This window comes from Crinia signifera, chromosome 1, assembly GCF_055691185.1.
Source record: "Crinia signifera chromosome 1, ASM5569118v1, whole genome shotgun sequence".
NCBI classification, from domain to species: domain Eukaryota; kingdom Metazoa; phylum Chordata; class Amphibia; order Anura; family Myobatrachidae; genus Crinia; species Crinia signifera.
In genome coordinates, this window is record NC_139217.1 from 317,575,889 (window position 1) to 317,594,754 (window position 18,866).

General features: G+C 43.9%; 1 protein-coding gene across 1 annotated transcript in view; it reads right to left on the minus strand.

Moving 5' to 3' along the window:
* The window catches only part of HSD17B3 (hydroxysteroid 17-beta dehydrogenase 3), a 52,438-nt gene extending 34,158 nt beyond the window's left edge, over positions 1-18,280 (minus strand). Inside the window, exons 1-3 of the mRNA XM_083158343.1 lie at positions 18,050-18,280; positions 5,113-5,159; positions 3,810-3,885 (exon numbers count right to left, since the gene is read on the minus strand). Coding sequence (XP_083014469.1) covers positions 3,810-3,885; positions 5,113-5,159; positions 18,050-18,200 — 274 coding nt within the window. The 5' untranslated portion in view covers positions 18,201-18,280. The remainder of the gene's footprint in view (positions 1-3,809; positions 3,886-5,112; positions 5,160-18,049) is intronic.
* Between the last annotated feature and the right edge of the window lie 586 nt (positions 18,281-18,866).

The following is an 18,866-nucleotide window of genomic DNA, read 5'->3' on the forward strand; positions in this document are numbered from 1 at the left end:
GCTCGAACCATTGGGGGGGGGGCAGCGGCTGAGTGCCATCACATGCAGCTACTGTGATCCAAAAGATGGCAGCTCTGTGCGTCTAGCTCCGCAAGAGGCTACACTTCATGTGTGAGCACTTTGCTAGCGATGCACCTGCAACATTTTGAAGTGAGGGACTCCCCCACTGGCAATTGCAACTGCAAAGTTTTGCAAAATGACTCATGTTCATGGATGTGAGAGGCATATTTGTGCATACAGCACATGCATAGAAGCACATTTACACATTTTGCTATGTCTTGTTCTATTCAGCCACAACTTGGCCTGATCTGTCTATCCATGAAAAAGGGATTTCAGGGTGGGAACTGGACAGTGACAACACAATCCTGACTTTTGGGAGTGTTATGGGACTATAGCATACCTCCCAACACAACCCTTTCCAGGAAGGACATATTGCTCTGCTCCTGGACTTCTCCCCTAATTTATGATTGCCATCATCTGTGTTGAAGCACCTTTCTTATCAATTAACCTGTGTGAAACAGGTGATGGCAATCATACTTTAAGAGAAAGTCCAGTAACAGAGCATTGTGTCCCTCCTGGAGAGGGTCATGTTGGGAGGTATGCTATAGCATCTACTCCTGAATCAGCCCTTATGTTATTGAGCAGTTAGATTTTTTGGTACTTGTGGATTATCACGGCTCCCATCGCATGCCATCGCATGCCATATATAGTGGCATGCGATGGCATGCGATTGGATACTTTTTTGCAAATTTTTTACCAATTTTTTTACATCGCATGCGTTTTTTAACAGAAAAGCATCCAAATGCATTGAAATTAGTATCAAACATGTTCAATGGCCCCCAAATGTCATTTTTGAGGCTGTACCACCCCCACTATCAACACAAACCCGAAGCGTGGCAAGCGCAGCGAGCCCGTGAGGGGCGGTGGTACGCTTCCTACGACCTTTTCATACCCCCACTATCCACGTCGGCGTGGAGTTGAGAACAGAAAGTGTGGCGAGCGCAGCGAGCCACCGAGCCCGAAGCGTGGCGAGCGCACGCGGTCACCTGTGAAGGCCGCGAGGGGACGCGGATACCTGTGAAGGTAACCGTGTCCCCTCGCGGGGCTCGCAGCGCTCGCCACGCTTCGGGCTCGGTGGCTTGCTGCGCTCGCCACACTTTCTATTCTCAACTCCACGCCGACGTGGATAGTGGGGGTATGAAAAGGTCGTAGGACGCGTACCGCCGCCCCTCGCGGGCTCGCTGCACTCGCCAGGCTTCGGGTTCGCGTTGATAGTGGGGGTGGTACAGCCTCAAAAATTACATTTGGGGGCCATTGAACATGTTTGATACTAATTTCAATGCATTTGGATGCTTATCTGTTAAAAAAAAACACTGCATGTAATCGCATGCGATGCGATCACATGCGATTTTTTTGCTATACGATGCACATCGTGGGAGCCGTGATTGTCCACAAGTACCAGATTTTTTAGTGGTATTTTCTTTATAACAAGTTTGGCAAGATTATACTAGAGATGAAATTTCAAGAGCAGACATTGGTAGTACGGGTTGGGATCATTTGGTCTATTGCATTATGGTCGAAAGTCATTAGGTCGAATCCATTAGGTCGACATGCTAAAAGGTCGACATGACTCTAGGTCGACATGGGAAAAGGTCGACATGATTCTAGGTCGAAAGGTCATTAGTTCGACAGGTCATTAGTTCGACAAGGTCATTAGTTCGACATTGTCTATGTCGACATTCACAAGGTCGACATGGGGTTTTTCACTGTTTTTTTACCTGAATGTCAACACAGTCGACATGGACTCAGTTTAAAGTGCACTGCATCCCCTCGCATCGCTCGCTGCGCTCGCGATGCGTCGGGCACGGTGCCTCGCTACGCTCGGCACACTATTTTATTCTCCCACCACACCCTAGTGGATGGTAGGGCATGAAATACCGCCTGTTGGCACATGTTGGCTCAAAAAACAGTGAAAAACTCCATGTCGACCTTGTGAATGTCGACATAGACAATGTCGAACTAATGACCTTGTCGAACTAATGACCTTGTCGAACTAATGACCTTTCGAACTAGAATCATGTCGACCTTTTCCTATGTCGACCTAGAGTCATGTCGACCTTTTAGCATGTCGACCTAATGGATTCGACCTAATGACTGTCGACCATACTGTAGTAGACCAAATGACCGCATCCCGGTAGGACACATGCACAAACGCCTCCTGTTGCCACACAGCCATTGTGAACATATATGCATGCATGGAGACTATAGCCTCCACCTCTGAACCAGCCTCTATGTCACTGCACAATTAATTACAGATTTCCTAGCACTAGCAAGAACATGCTAGTGATATGATATCAAAATTATCAGTATTACACATGCTTTAAGATGTTTATCCTTAAACACTGGTTCTGGAATATTAATGATTTAACATCAGAAGGTATGGATGTGTGTGTGTGTTGGAAGGTCTGTACCAGCTTCAGCAACAATAGGGCACATCCAAATACATGTATAGTTTCTGTAGAAACTTGTATGTGTGGTTTCCAAAGTACCACCAGCGGGAAGTGTTAAGTAGAGCTAAGTCAATCACTATCAAAATAATTTATTTAGTGATTCAGCATTGAAAAATCACCCTTGATACAAAAATACATAAATAAAAAAAACATTATATCAAAAATATTGATTCCCATAGTAATTCCCATCCCTAGAGCAGGCAAGTGAGATCAGCATGTCATGTGAAGAGCAACCAACACACTGTACATGGAGATGGGTATTTTACACTGTGTAATAACCAGTGGTGGTTTTTACTTATGGGCTGCAGCGCTGCAGCCCCCCCCCAGGTAAAATACGCCATTGTCGTGAAGCCAGATGCAGTCTGTGAGACTGCACTGGCTTCACTGTGGCTGGCAGAAACTTCCTGTTGGAAGTCTGACCTGCCAGTCACGAAGGCAGTCCCATTGGGAGGTGTAACCTTCCTCCGGGACGCCTTGTTGCGGGCTGCTGGGCAAAAACAGCAAATGCGCATACGCAGTATTTATATCGGTACTGTACATGCGCTGGTCCCGGTGCATGTAACTTAAATTGTACAGGCACCAGGACCATGATTACTTCTATGAAGCAGCCCATAGAAGCTAGCCATATGCGCAGTACATATGTTTGTACTGTGCATGCGCCAGTCATGGCGCCTGTCATCATAGGACAGGCCCCGGGGACGGGAAGAGGCAATGGCGGCGATGGCGGCAGTGACAGGGGGGTACCTGCAAAAGAGGTAGGAGCCGCCACTGGTAATAACCTTTTTGTATTCATGCATCCAATGTACTGATCTGTTGGTGAAATCCCTGCTAGGTCTGTGTTTTCAATTAATCTGACTGCCACCTCCAAAATATTGACACCTTATGGAATCTAAAACCTTGAAGTGTGTGTGTGTGTGCAGTGGCGTAAGTTAATCAGAGCTGCCCGGAGGCCAGGTAAATATTGGTGCCCCCAAATAGCTCAATCACAAAGGTGGCTGTCTCCATTAGGACAGGTCATGGGATCTAATACAAAGTGTGACACTTGCAAAAATTATGTTAGAACCCAATCAGCCACATTAGCGATATCAACTGCTTTCAATTAACTGATTCAAACTTGAAGGTGAGGAGAGGTGCCCCCTTGGGAGCAGGAGCTCGGTGCCACATGACTCCATTGCCTCCCAGAGTTCTGCCTCTGTGTGTGTGTGTGTGTGTAATTGTGTTTTGGTATATATGTAGACATCTAGAACAATCACAAATGCTCCTGATTGTGACATTTTGCAAAATAATCATGGAACCTACCAATTTCTAAAGCAACTCTCTGCATTTTTTCAGAGGTTCGGCTGATCATCACAATATTCATGCCACGATTTGCCAACTACAAAAGATAGTGAAACTTTCATTTACCTCATTACATTGTGCACATTTTATGACCAATCAGTGTAAATATATTTCGACTAGCCTTTGCCTGCGGCTTCGCTCAAATGGATATTTGTTATTGCTCATATTGAATGACCATCTAATATTGTGATCATCCTCTGTGCACCATCTACTGGATTGATGTGTAAACTGAAACTTTATAAGTCAAGATAACCTGCCTAATTAGTGATTAATATATAGTCGGATTTTCATGTGAAATAGATATATGAATTTATATACAGTATGTATACATACATCTCTTCACGTTCAGGTGTACAATATATGTACATTACACATAGTGTGTGTATATATATATATATATATATATATATATATATATATATTAAAATAAAGAACAGGATGGGTGCTCCATAGTGTATCACACAAGATTTTAATAAAAATGAAGTATAAAACACATCCAGATGGAGCAACAGTGTACTCGTACCAAATGCAAAACTGCTGTGGGCTGGGTACCACAAGTTTCAAATCGAAAATGCCAGGCAACCTCCTACCGCTAATCCGGGGCACTGCTGGGAACCACGATCTCCCACTGAAGCAAACAGCATGTCGGGACAACCACACAGGAACAGACGCGGTGGGGGGAGCTGGACAAGGTGAGAGATGCCATCACAAGCCCCGCTCTAACGCGTTTCGTAATGCAACTTCGTCAGAGGGTGTGGCTTGTGACTGACGGCTCCCCATACTTATCACACTGATCCACCAATCAGAACACAGTATATATATTTCAGTCAGCATTCCCCCACATGAAAATAATGTGGAGGATCCAGATCAGGTTTTGGTAGCAGCAGCAGAATCCCAGGTGTAATCAGCAGCACCAGAGATTTCCTGATATAAGGGTTTTTAGGGCAGAGTTGTCTTGCTCTTGATGGTGTAATATCTGCCTGAGTAATAGACTGGGAGTGTTATAGCATAGGGATCAGTGGAGCCTGTTAAGAGTCTGCTATGTTTCTACCTGTAAAACTCACTGCATGTGGATTGAACCTGCTATGCTTTAACCTGCTGTTGAGAATAAACAACATTGTAATCAAGGACCCTGTGTTTGTGATAATTCTGGCTCACTAAGGTATAGAATAGTGAAAACACCATCCAGTAGTTTTTTGCATGATGCCAGAACAAGCAGACTGATAACAGACAGACTCTACAAAGTCCAAAGAAGTATATTTACCTCAATGGAATATGCTTTACCGATACCATCTCCAGCTCCAGTCACAACTAAAAAAGAAAAAGGGTATACAGTAGTTATTTAATGTTCGAATCATTTACTCTCTACACCAGTAAATTATTATTTATTTAGTGTGGACAAATTACACAGGGGATCATAACACAAACAAACAAGATTTATCGACAGTAACAGAAAACATACTGTAGAGGTCTCTGCCCATATAGATGAGCTTACAATTTAAGAATTATGGGGAACCCTTGGTACAGTATATGAGGTATTGTAGTAGAATAAAAGTTTTAGCTACTGGTCAGTAATAGTGGGTGTGGCAATTGTAATTCAGAAGTGTTATCATATGCCAACAATGAAGCAAAAAAGTGTGATAGGCATATATGTAATGGGTGCAGTGCACACAGGCTCCTGGGTCCAGGGGGCCCTGATGCACACCCTGCACCCATATTTTATTACTTAACTCTCCAGAGTTGCGTATAGGCAGAAATCATAGCAGCAGAAATCTCTTGGAAAATGGTGAATGATTCACCACTGGGAGCATTGCAGGCTCCATGTATATGGAGACCTGTGAACGACCATTGTCTTTGTTTGTTTCTTGTTTGAGGTCACAGTGTAGGTTTTTTTATCTGTGCGGGTCCACAGCTTTTTTCCTGTGTGGACCACTGTGTTTGTTTGTTTTTTCCTGTGAGAGACCACTGTGTTTTTTCTCTTGTGAGAGACCACAGTGACCAGGGTAGAGAAGAGGCGATAAGCATTGGCCGACTGTAGAGGGCGACAGGGAGTATGAAGGGATATGAGGTTGGAGATGTATGGGGCAGTGGAATTAGGGAAAGCCTAGTATGTGAGGTTGAGGAGTTAGAAGAAGATTCTGTAGAGGAATGGGAGCTGGTGCAGATTTTGTCAAAGGGGAGTGGCAGAAGAGGAGTGGAGGGAGAATAAGATATGCCTAAAATAAGCGACACCCAAACAGCAGAGTTGGGGAATGGGGGAGATGATGATGTTTACAACAGTGATAGAAATATTAGAAGGGGGTGTTACTCTGGCTGTGGGGAAGATAATGAGGGGTAAATGTTTTCAAGTGTGCAGAGAAGTGGATTTTGGCCAAAATCATGTCATTGGTGACTTTCACCAGAGCAATCTCAGTGGAGTGGAGTGGGTGAAAGGCAGATTGTAGGGCATAAAGGCTGGAGTTGTCAGAAAATTAGCTGTGAGACAGCTGTAAACTAGCCGTTCAAGTAGTTTGTAAGCAAAGGGAGATCGGGCAGTAGTTAGTGAGTGATAACGGGTTGAGGTTGCTTTTTTATTTTTAGAATAGGTGAGACCAGAGCATGTTGGAATGGTGAGGAAATGATGCTATTAGAGATTAATAGGTTGAAAAGGTGAGCAACGTGGGAGCAGCCAGTGGGGGACAGGATGTAGAGGAGACAGGAGCCCAAGGGGCAGGTAGAGGGGGGAGAGGATAAGATGAGGTAGTGGACTTCCTTTTCTGTAGTGGGGCAGAAGGAGGGCAGAGTAGGATAGTTGGAGTGGAAGGGTAATGGCAGCAGCAGAGGGGGGATGGGAGGAAAAAGGATTGTTTGGTGAGGGAGAGAGCAAAGCTGTAGGAGGAGAGAATAAATGTTTGAACACAAGGGTGTATCAATATGATATACCCTTGTGTTCAAACAATCCCACTAACGTGGGAGAAAGGGTGTATCATTTGTGATGTTTTATTACCTGCAAAACCTGAATTACATATGGATCACTGTACCAATGGAAGATATGTAAATTATTCTTTATCTGATCACTAAGTTAGCGCTAAGTGGTGTCACCTATTTTGTTATATTTGTAACTAATTATATATGCCTGGAAAAGGCAGGGGGCTGGCATAGGAAAAATGCAATGGGTTTAGTATAGGGTGGAAAATGGCAAAAAGGTTGCCATATGCAAGGACCTGGCACAGAAAAGAGGGAAAATAGAAGCTGCAGATATACTTACCTTCCATCAGCATCTGCAGTGCCGACCATGAATCGCCAGCACTGAGAGCATCGGAAGATATATATGCACACTCCCTCCAGCCAAAGAGTGCAATGGCATATATATCACAGGATGCAGGGAGATATATTGCCGGGTGCCCTTCAAAGGTGCACCCGCAGAATGCCGATGTCCTAAAATACTTGCGAGGTGAGGCAGCACTCCAGTCATAAAAAAAATACTGAAAACCAAAACTTGGTAGACAACATTTCAGCACCTTTTATGTGGTCACCTAAGTTTACCACACCATATACCCCTTATACAAAACATCCAACACAGTAGTAACCCCCTTATACTGTACTTGCCTCTTACACATTATGCCACATGGAATGAGCCAAAATTCACATCATGCCACATGGAATGAGCTAAAATTCACACTATGGCACATGGATTGAGTCAAAATTCACGTTATGCCACACAGATTAAGGCAAAATTCACATTTTGCCACATAGATTGAGCCAAAATACACATTGAGCCTTATTCAGATCTGAGCTCAGTACAAATTTGTTTGGAAAATGGGCAAAACCATATGCACTGCAGGTTGGGCAGATGTAACCTGTGCAAAGAGAATAAAATTTGGGTGGTGTGTTCTGAAACTGAAATCTAAATTGCAGTGTAAAAATAATACAGCCAGTATTTACCTTGCACAGAAGCTAAATAACTCAGACAAATCTAACTCTCTCTGCACGTTACATCTGCCCCACCTGCAGTGCACATGGTTTTGCCCATTTTCCGAACAAATTTGTACTGAGCTCAGATCTGAATAAGGCCCATTATACCAAACGGATTGAGCAAAAATTCACAATATGCGTCATAAAAATTTACACCATAATGCCCATTACATGTTAAGCCACACATCATAATGTCCATTACGTATTATGCCAAACACCATAATGACTCTTAAAAATTATAAATGCTGCTTACCTACATGCTCATGTAAAGTAGGATTGGGTGTGTGTTGCCGTGATTCCACAATTCTGCTGGCCTCTTGCGGGCTAAGGCTTCACCAATTTGTGGGTCGGATTAGGATTAGGTCCAGCCCCAGAACGTTGCCATCTGGTCTTGAGTGGGACAAGGTGGCCCGCAGGAAGTGAAACACACGACAAGGTGGAGTGAGATGGCTTACACACCCAGCCTACCAATGCGTGGGAAAAGTAACCCCATGGGTACAACAATGCACTAAGGTGTTAAATACACAACAAACCCCAGACTACTTCGCACAGGGAAGGATTGACCCCTAGAGAGCAAACCAGACCCCCCCCCAGTGCGATCTGCTGCAACAATGCAGAGATGGTACAGTACAATTTAAATAAAAGAAGAGCTGCATGGAGAACCCCTGACTTATATGGGATGATGGTATCACAGCAGAAGGAACTCAGGGGACTGCAGCATAGGAACAGGCAGGCAGCAGCCCTGATTGGGACCAGAATCACAGACTCTGTAGCACAAGCAAGGCTGGGCACAGGATGCTGGATACAAAGGCGGGGACCGGGAACACTCTGGAGCAGGAACCAAGACAAACAGAACTGCACTGGGAACTACAGTAAAACCGGCAGCGTCAGCATGTTGAGCACCTAACTATATAACTTTGCATGCAGCCACACCCAAGAAGCAGGGTATGCATGAAACCCAGGGAGTACTGATCCAGGGGAAAACATACAAACTGCAAACAGAATATATAAACTGCACATTTACACTGATCCCCTGGAGGCAGATCATAACAGCTCATTGCCAGGGGTTCCATGCTCATTTCCATGTGGGATTACATGCTCATTGCCAAGGGGGAATACATGCTCATAATGTATTCCCCCTTGGCAATGAGCATGTAATCCCCTGTAGTCGCTGCCGGGCAGAAGTGACAGCCATTGACAGCCAGGCAGAGAGCAGGGGGCTGCCCAGCTGTATTCAGAGCACTGCAGGACTCAGCTATTTGAAAAAGTCCCTGCATTTTCTGGTGTGAGGGGGAAAGAATACCACCCCCTCTCCCCCTTCAATCAACGGCTATATCTTCGGAACCAAGTTATCCATTTACATGAGACCAGTATCATACTGAAGAACTTTTGAGTGGGCTTCAAATGATTTTGGACCTGTGAAACCATTTGATGCCAGAGAAAGCTGCCCTCAAACAACATGAACAGCCAGAAATTACATTTCAGAAATGAAAAAGAATTGGTTTACCCGCAATATGTCTGGAACCAATTAACCGATATGGACCAGCCTGGTATCAGATTGAAGGCCCAGCGATTTGGGTTCAACTGGCAGCCATTGGAACTGAGTGGGGGTCGGAATTAGCGGGTCCCATGTTATCCTATGGGGAAAACGTTCCAGATTTGCCCTGCCGTATCTTCGGTTTCCGGCGGCTAGCGACGCGGGGTCGGTCTCATTGGAAAGCCCTGGCCCTCAACTACAAAATGGGCCTATTTGGAGAGTGGGCCTGGAGCTACAGCTCCACCAGGCCCATTGTTAATCCGGCCCTGCTCGTGGTTAGGCCATATAGCTGCCTACAAAATGTTGCTTCTCCCCAAACTTATGTTACTCTTCCGCACCATTCCTTATGGGTGCCGGACGGGTTCCCGACAGTCGTTTACCCGATGTTGGGATCCCGACTGTCAAAATGCCGACAGCCGGGTGCCTGACGACCACCTGCTGTTTTCCCTCGTGGGGGTCCTCGTGGAGTTGTGTGCTCCAACTCTCAATAGCTCCAACTCTCCAGTGAAGTTCACATTCACTATTGATCAACACAACATCCATTTCTTAGATGTGCAAATTAACATTGTTAACAGCAGGATCAACACTTCACTATACAAAAAAGAGATGGACCGTAACAATTTGTTATTGGCCACGAGCCATCACCCTACACCACTAAAACGGGGGCTGCCTCTGTCACAGATGCTCAGAGTCCGACGAATAGTCAGTGACCCAAATGAGCTTGAGACATCTTTAACACAAATGGTAGATAAATTCGCTGCCAGAGGCTATCATAAAGAGGAGTTGCTTAAAACCAAAAACAAAGTGAAAAACATGACTAGACATCAGTCATTACAGCCTTCCCCGCAGCAAAAGGTGATACAAGTGTCATATGGGTTAATGCTTTTAACCCACTAAGTACGTCCATTAGCAAAATAGCTAAATCTCATTGGCCGATCGTGAACACCGATCCAGCTTTGCACACATTTCATCAGAAAAAGTTGATGTGTGCATATACACGTGGTAAAAATTTAAAAGATTACCTGGTGAAGAATGATGTCACCACACCAGTTATTAAAACCAATTCATTCCTTGGTGTCCCCAAGAATGGGTGCTACAAATGTAGCGGATGTACCACGTGTAAATTTATGACAGCCGGTGAAACATTTAATCATCCCTATTCAGGACGGCCCATTAAGATCAGACAACGCGTCTCTTGTACTTCAGATCATGTTGTCTACTTGATCAGCTGCCCATGCGGCCGACACTATGTCGGTAAAACTGTCAGAATGTTCAAAGAACGGGCAGCCGCCCACCGATCAGCAATCAAAAATGCCATAGCCACCGGAGTGAGCGAGCGACGAGTGGCTCGCCACTTCGCGGAGGCTAGACACCCTCTAACATCCCTCAGGTATAGGATCATTGAGCAAATACCCCCATTGAAAAGAGGAGGTGACAGGGGACTCAAACTGTGCCAATCGGAGAGCCGTTGGATACACAGGTTGAGCACCCTGTCCCCTAGAGGGCTCAATGAGCATGCAGGACTAGCGTACTTTTTGTAGTATGTTCTAACAGCATTTGCACTCATTAGGCTCTGCACACACAGTATACATCTGTGTATGTGCCAGTACCTATTCAGCAAGGTTGCCGCCCATTGATTGGTGCCAGCGACAGCATAAATCTTTTTAAGCTACAAATAATATATGGTAAGATCTAGTTGGTGGTTGACACGATGTGTCGACTCCCACCCTACATATGTTTATGCTGAGATTAACTGTTCAGCCCATTTTAATATTTGATGTCGCTGTTCTCTAACCCCACTCCAAAGAGTGTTCCACTATTTATACATTTTTTTCACCATTTATGTCTTTTGAAGTACACATTGATCACTTTTTGTTTGCTGTTATATTCACTTCATTTTGTTCACTTTCATTTTTTATTCAATAGACTCACATTGATTATGTTTGCAGCAACAGTTGCCTTAATATTGTCACATTACTTTGTACCATACATCAATTACACTGTTTTTTGAAATACAAATAATATGTATCATTCCCCAGCTCTGGCATACTCGCTACAACGCCCGCCCCTCCACAACGGGGCGATGACGTCACGACTGAGCGCCAGGAGGCGGCGTGGCCACGGACGCTGAGCTGCACAGAGCAGGGATAAAGGTATGTGGTGTTTGTTCCTAACATTGTCTTACCGCACCTTGACAAAGAGGCTGCACCAGCCTTGAAACGTTGGTCACTATCCAGTTGTCTGGCTACTTTATTCCTTCGAGTGCCGCCGTCACCCAGCATCTACTTATCCCGGGAACCTACCGGGTACTTACACGGGGGGCACCGAGTTGTGATTACAGCTCCTTGCAAAGACAGCGGAGTCCCGCTTCATCCATTCTCTCTCTCTCTCTCTATATATATATATACATAGGCGTGCGCACGGGGGGTGCCGAGGGTGCACAGGCACCTCCTAATGACCCGCCTCACGCTTTAACACAGTACCAGTTTCACTGGCACAGTAGGGTGCTCAATGGCAGCGGCGGCTCTCCTCATGCTCCCCCTCCCCTGTCTGCAACGTTTCACCTGCCCTGCTTACTGAATGGTGACATTCAGTAAGTGGGGCAGGTGTAACGATGCAGACAGGCGGATCGCTTTGCGCACAGCTAGAAAGTAACGGAAGTTCGGGTGCAGGAGTTACGGTCCGGTGATCGTGGCTCTGGAGCCCAGCATGTGGTGGAGAACGGACTGGTAAGCAGTGACGCCGGAAGCCCTGCACCCTCAGCTTCCAATTGCTGCGGCGCGGATCCCCTTTCACTCCTCCACTGATAGCACTTATGCAGAGGCATATTTGCAGCAGAGCAAGTGTAGTGGACACCATGAGCCCGGAACCGCTGACAGAATTTTTTAATAGAGCCTATGATAGGCTTTATTACATAACCCTGTTGGCGGTGCCGGGCTCATGGTGTCCACTACAGTTGCTCTGCTGCATAAACGTTCTATTATTACATGTGCCGGCGCTGTGTGGATCTCCCCCCGTGTCCCCCATACACTGTCACAGTGTGCTACAATTGACATGCCACATTCAGGGAGAGAGGAGCCATGAAGATAGGATGCAGTGCTGCCCATTAGCTCAGGTGAGATGATTCAGGATGGGATGGGACAGGGAAGAAAGAGGGGGAGGGAGAGCTGGTTGTGCAATTGGTAGTGGTCGCTCTCTGTCTGAATGGAGAAGGGTGGGGTGGGAGGGTGCTATTATTTGGAGTATATGTACAGTATATGGGCATTTTGTAACTATTTCACCTTTAATCAAACATTTTATGTACACATATTTTTGCTTAGTGCTGTGTATTATTATTTAAGGACCCACTGTGCTGCCTTGCCCAGGGGCCCCTAATGCTCTTAAGATGGCCCTGGCTTCTGAGCTGAGCCGCATGCACACAGTAGCACTGGCTGGAGCGGGTATTGGCTGCGGCGCAGTCCCCCATATACACGATCTCTCCGAATCCATTCCCCAGGCCGCCCACACACTTACGCGCTGCTGCTATTTCTCTGTAGCATAGCTGCGCTGTCATGACACAAGTCCCGCCCGGCACTATCAATGCGGCTGCAGTAGGCTTCACCGCAGCGCAGACAACAGAGCAGACTCACAGCAGCATCAGGTACACATGAGTCAGAGGTTTAGGAAGCTACCTATGCTTTGTGGGGGTCAGTTTATCAAAGCAGAGAGGTATCGTTAAATATATTTGATAAGGTTAGGGGTGGGAAAAGTGAATTATACATATATAGGGTGCGTGGTATGGGGGAGGGACATTAAATATTTAAGGATTTTACATTATGTTCATATGTAAGATGTGGCAGATTAACAGCCCCCATACACTATCTAATTTGGGCCCGATTTCATGAGAAACTGGGCCAAATAGCATGTGTCTGACGTCCGATCGGATCAGACCCAGAGATCATTTGTGCTGCACATATGATCTCCATGTTGGACCCCCTTTCCAACAGCAGAAAACGTGGATTCCATTTGATACATTGCACCTGATGTATCGAGGGAATTGGGCGGGTAGCCCACCGCTCTCTGCCCGTCCACTGTCTCCGCCCGGCACTTATGTGGCATAATAAGGCTTGTGTTCTAATGTGGAATTGGCATTACAGTGTGTGGTATAATGTGCAATGGGATTTATGGTGTGTGGCATATGATGTAATGGGCATTACAGCATTTGGCATACTATGTAATGGGCATTACGGTGTTTGGTATAATGTGTAATAGGCATTACGGAGTGTGGCATAAAGTTTTATAGGCATTATGGATTGTGACCTAATGTGTAATGGGCATTACGGAGTGTGGCATAATGTGTAATGGGCATTATGATGTAAATTTTTGTCCCTGTTTCTACTGTGTGTATATGGGGGGGGGGGGGGACTCATTCTGAAGCCCATATACATAAATAAGTCACCATCTGTTTAGTTTGTATTGATGCCCAGTACGCGGTGATAGACACGCCCAGTAGGTGGTGATAGACACGCCCAGTAGGCGGTGATAGACACGCCCCTCCAATGGTGCACCCCCTAATAAAATGGGCTGCGCACGCCTATGTATATATATATATATATATATATATATATATATTAGGGCGGAGTGAAAAAACTGAAATTGAGAAATTCAAAATCGGCTAGTGTGGGAAAGTTGTGACTTGACCTGAATAAGAAACGTGCAAAAGCTTTTTGATCTGAGTCAACATCTTCTGTTCTGGCAAGAGACCTAAAGTTTCACTTTTTAGGTGAAAATAATGAAACCTATGAAGATGCTCCAATCTAGTTATAATTATGTCCGGATGTCTTAGAGTGGTTCATTAATATACTTTAGCATAGTAAAAAACAGTACGAGCTTGTCCTAGTGCAAAGTGACTGACTGGCGGGAGAAAAAAATCCCTAATAATTGACCCATTTTCATGGTCACAATTGTGAATATTGTGTGTTTTCTCCTGAACGTGTTTATAATAGAAGAAGCACAAATACTCTAAATGGAATTTCATTGACACTGTGTGAAATATAACACTGCATAATAGCCCTTAATCAGACCTGATTGCAGTACAAATTTGTTCTCAAAATGGGCAAAACAAATGCTGCATTGCAGGTGGGGCAGATGTAACATGCTGAGAGAGTTAAATTTGGGTGGGGTGTGTTGAAACTGAAATCTAAATTGCAGTGTAAAAATAATGCAGCAGGTATTTACCCTGCACAGAAACAAATTAACTCAACACAAATCTAAAGGTGGCCATACATCTACAGATCGATTGACAGATCTGGCTGGTTGGAACAAACAGCTGGTAATATCTGAATGACAGTTTTTGGCAGTTTTCCAGCATTTCAAAGCAAAGTGCTCTCATCCATTACCAGTATTTTGTTCCAAACAGACAGTTCGGACAATAAATCTGTAGATGTATGGCCACATTAACTCCCTCTGCACATGTTACATCTGCCCCACCTGCAGCTGCATTACAGCATATAATTATGCCAAAGATAAGCCAATATATTAACAGTTGAATACATTAAAGTGCATTATGCTGTAATAAGTATTGCTGATCAATCCTGCCTAGCAGGGCCGTCTTTTTGTATGGGCTTAATGGGCACTTGCCTAGGGGCCCCAGGCGTATAAGGGCTGTATGTTGATAGCCCTTTTTCCAGGGATACCAGAATTTTGAAAATCGGCCCTGGGGAACTGCAGATATCCAACTTCAAAGCAGCAGTCCACATCCGACCTGTTCATTACAAATCCCAGTCATATTTCTCAGGTTCTCTCTAACGTACAGTTTTTCTGCGAGTATATTCCCCCCTCTCCCCTTTCTGGGGACACTAGCGGCTTGTGTCTATCATACCCAGAACCAGAGATATCAGCCTTCCAGCAGCCGATCCCTGCTCCAGCTCCAAACGTCTGGTGTAGTTTTATATTTTTGTCAATGGATTGCTCTGACTCATTGGGTGAAATGTAATAGGATGAGAGATTCAGAAAGTGAGAGATTTGGTAAGAAATCTCCAGTTTTTTTAAAGCAGCAATCATTTACACTGCAAATGCAGTTTGATTGTAAAGTGTAAATGATTTCCGCTTTAAAAAACCTGGAGATTTCTTACCAAATCTCTCACTTTCTGAATCTCTCATCCTATTACATTTCACCCCTGATCTCTGATCCCCAAGTTCCCAGCACCTCCTGAAAGTTGGGACTCTAGGTTTTTAAACTAGGCTAAGAAATCTATTTCCAGATAATGGCGATATCTGCAGTCAAACAAGCTGCACTTCCACCAGAAAATGACGAATATTAAGCCCACTCCATTATCCAACCGTCCCCTGTGTATAAAACACCCCCTACCTCCCTGGCAGTCATTTACAAGGGTCCCTTCATTCAGCGCAGTGCCCCCTTCCACACGTTAGTGTTCACCCTCCCACCACCTGTGCAGTAAAGGAGTAATTAGCAGAAGTTACTGCTCCAGGTCCTACATGTTGAATGGAAGATAGAGCACCCCCTGCCACCCCTGGGACATCAAAGCTGCTGCTGATACCACCCACCCCACCCCTAGGAGGGGAGAATGAGTAAGGGCCCCAGTGCATTGCTTTGCCCAGGGGCCCACACTGCTAAGACGGCCCTGCTGCCTAGAAATAAACACAGTGATTGGCATATATGTACTGCTGGACACCACTCATAGAATGATTAACCTGTTATTTTTTGAATCAATGTTCTTTTTTCCCCCCCCTAAACATTAGATGTATTTGTTTATTTATTTAGTTTCTTATAAACAGAAGTGATATGTAAAATGATACATTAGACAGTTTACACTGTTACTTGTAATACTTATTGTAACAGTTACTGTTTTTCAATAACAGACTGCAACAGTTATTTCTTATTTATGTACACAGGATTGTCTATCTTTGTATATGCACTGCAAAGAGAGCAGCATAAATCCAATTTCATGTATTTCAGTGACACTGTGTGAAATATAACACTGCATAATGGCCCTTAATCAGACCTGATCGCAGTACAAATTTGTTCTCAAAATGGGCAAAAAAATGGTGGACTGCAGGTGGGGCAGATGTAACATGTGCAGAGAGATTTAAGGTGGCTATACATCTACAGATTTATTGTCCGATCTGTCTGGTTGGAACAAAATCCTGGTAAAAGATGAGAGCAAATGACAGTTGACCATTTGCTTTGAAATGCTGAAAAACTGTCATTCAGATATTACCAGCTGTTTGTTCCAACCGGCCCAATCTTACAATCGATCTGTAGATGAATGGCCACCTTTAGATTTGTGTGAGTTATTTTGTTTCTGTGCAAGGTAAATACCTGCTGCATTATTTTTACACTGTAATTTAGATTTCAGTTTTAACACACACCACCCAAATTTAACTCTCTCAGCACGTTACATCTGCCCCACCTGCAATACAGCATTTGTTTTGCCCATTTTGAGAACAAATTTGTACTGGGATCAGGTCTGATTAAGGGCTATTATGCAGTGTTATATTTCACACAGTGTCACCGAAATTCCATTTAGAGTATTTGTGCTTCTTCTATTATAAACACGTTCAGGAGAAAACACACAATATTCACAATTGTGACCATGAAAATGGGTCAATTATTAGGGATTTTTTTCTCCCACCAAAGTCAGTCACTTTGCACTAGGACAATCTCGTACTCTCTTTTACTAAGCTAAAGTATATTAATGAACCCCTCTAAGACATCCTGACATAATTTTAACTAGATCGGAGCATCTTCATAGTTTTCGTCATTTTCACCAAAAAAGTGAAACTTTAGGCCTTTTGCCAGAACAGAAGATGTTGACTCAGATCAAAATGCTTTTGCATGTTTCTTATTCAAGTCAAGTCACAACTTTTCCACACTAGCCGATTTTGAATTTCTCAATTTCAGTTTTTTCACTCCGCCCTAATATATATATATATATATATATACAACAATAGGAAAGAGGGCACTCGGGGACTCCAATGCGGTGAAAACAGTGGACTGGTTTATTAAACAGTCATAGGTGTCGTCAACGTTTCGGGGTCGCCCCCGTCGTCAGGACAGTAACAGTGAACTGTTCACTGTTACTGTCCTGACGACGGGGGCGACCCCGAAACGTTGACGACACCTATGACTGTTTAATAAACCAGTCCACTGTTTTCACCGCATTGGAGTCCCCGAGTGCCCTCTTTCCTATTGTTGTATACTGGGACTGCAAGGTTCCTAACTGCAGGCACCGGGGCAAGCTACATCAGGCTATACCTAAGCCCGGGAGTGCCAGTTCTCTTGGATTGTATATATATATATATATAAAAACAGACTCTTGACTCGTGCTTGGTTTAAATAAATGAAATCAATCAGATATTGAATGAGGCTACCTTACCCACAAACCGCCGCCCTGTTTGCGAGGGAGGGACAGAACAAATATACAGACAATTGTGGGATGGCGTCGATATACTATATATATATATATATATATATATATATATATATATATATATATATATACAGTATACACACATACACACACATACATATTATATACATATTATTTAGTAACATTTTTTTTATAGTGCACACATATTCCGCAGCGCTTTACAGAGAATTCTTTTTCAGAGCATTCACATCAGTCATTATAGTAACATTATATATATATATATATATATATATATATATATATATATATATAAAAATAAATTAAACCTGTTACATTACCTGCCCACTCTCCCATTGACTGGAAAAAAGATGCTGGCACCGCACCCCAGAGATGTGGAAACAGGTACTTTGTAAATCCCAAACATCGCAGTATGACTCGCAGGCATACAAGAAGTCCCAGCACAATGAAGAACTGCTGAATGAGCTCCATAGCAGCAGAGTCCTGAATGCTGTGCTCTGCCTCACTCTCTTACTCACTCTTTAGTTACTTGCTAGATTTTATTATTAACAACTGCTTGGGCGAGAGCTCAGAAATCACATGTATACTGACAAAACATGTCATAGTTTACGGTTTACATGGTTACTCCTTCTCTCCTCCTTTTTCTTTTTTCAAGTTCATAGAAATCTTTGTTGAGTTATTTAACTCATGTCATGCCAAACTTGGGTATGTCAAGTATTTATTAGGTAACAAGGTAACATTCTATTCAAAACTGCTTAAAGAAGAATGAAAGAAATGAAATGATTGTTTATGTCACAAGTAGGCTTCCGGTGTAGAACATAAAATACATTAGCTTCAGGTGTATTTACACTGTATAGATGCTTGTTGGACTCTGGTAACATTTGCCTTTAGCACAGCTAACTCTAGATTGCCTGTGTTATCTTTTCTCTAGTTTATGGGCCATTATGATATGACCCATGAACCAAATGATAGCTTACAATGCCAATGCTGTATAGGGTAGGTCTTTAGAACCTTTAAACCTAACTAGCAAACTATAAACTATGTGTTCATATTATTTTCCTGTCGCCCACTACTATTAATATTACCTTAATGCTAGACAACAGTAAAGTGATTAAAGAAATTGTTGAGATGTCCACA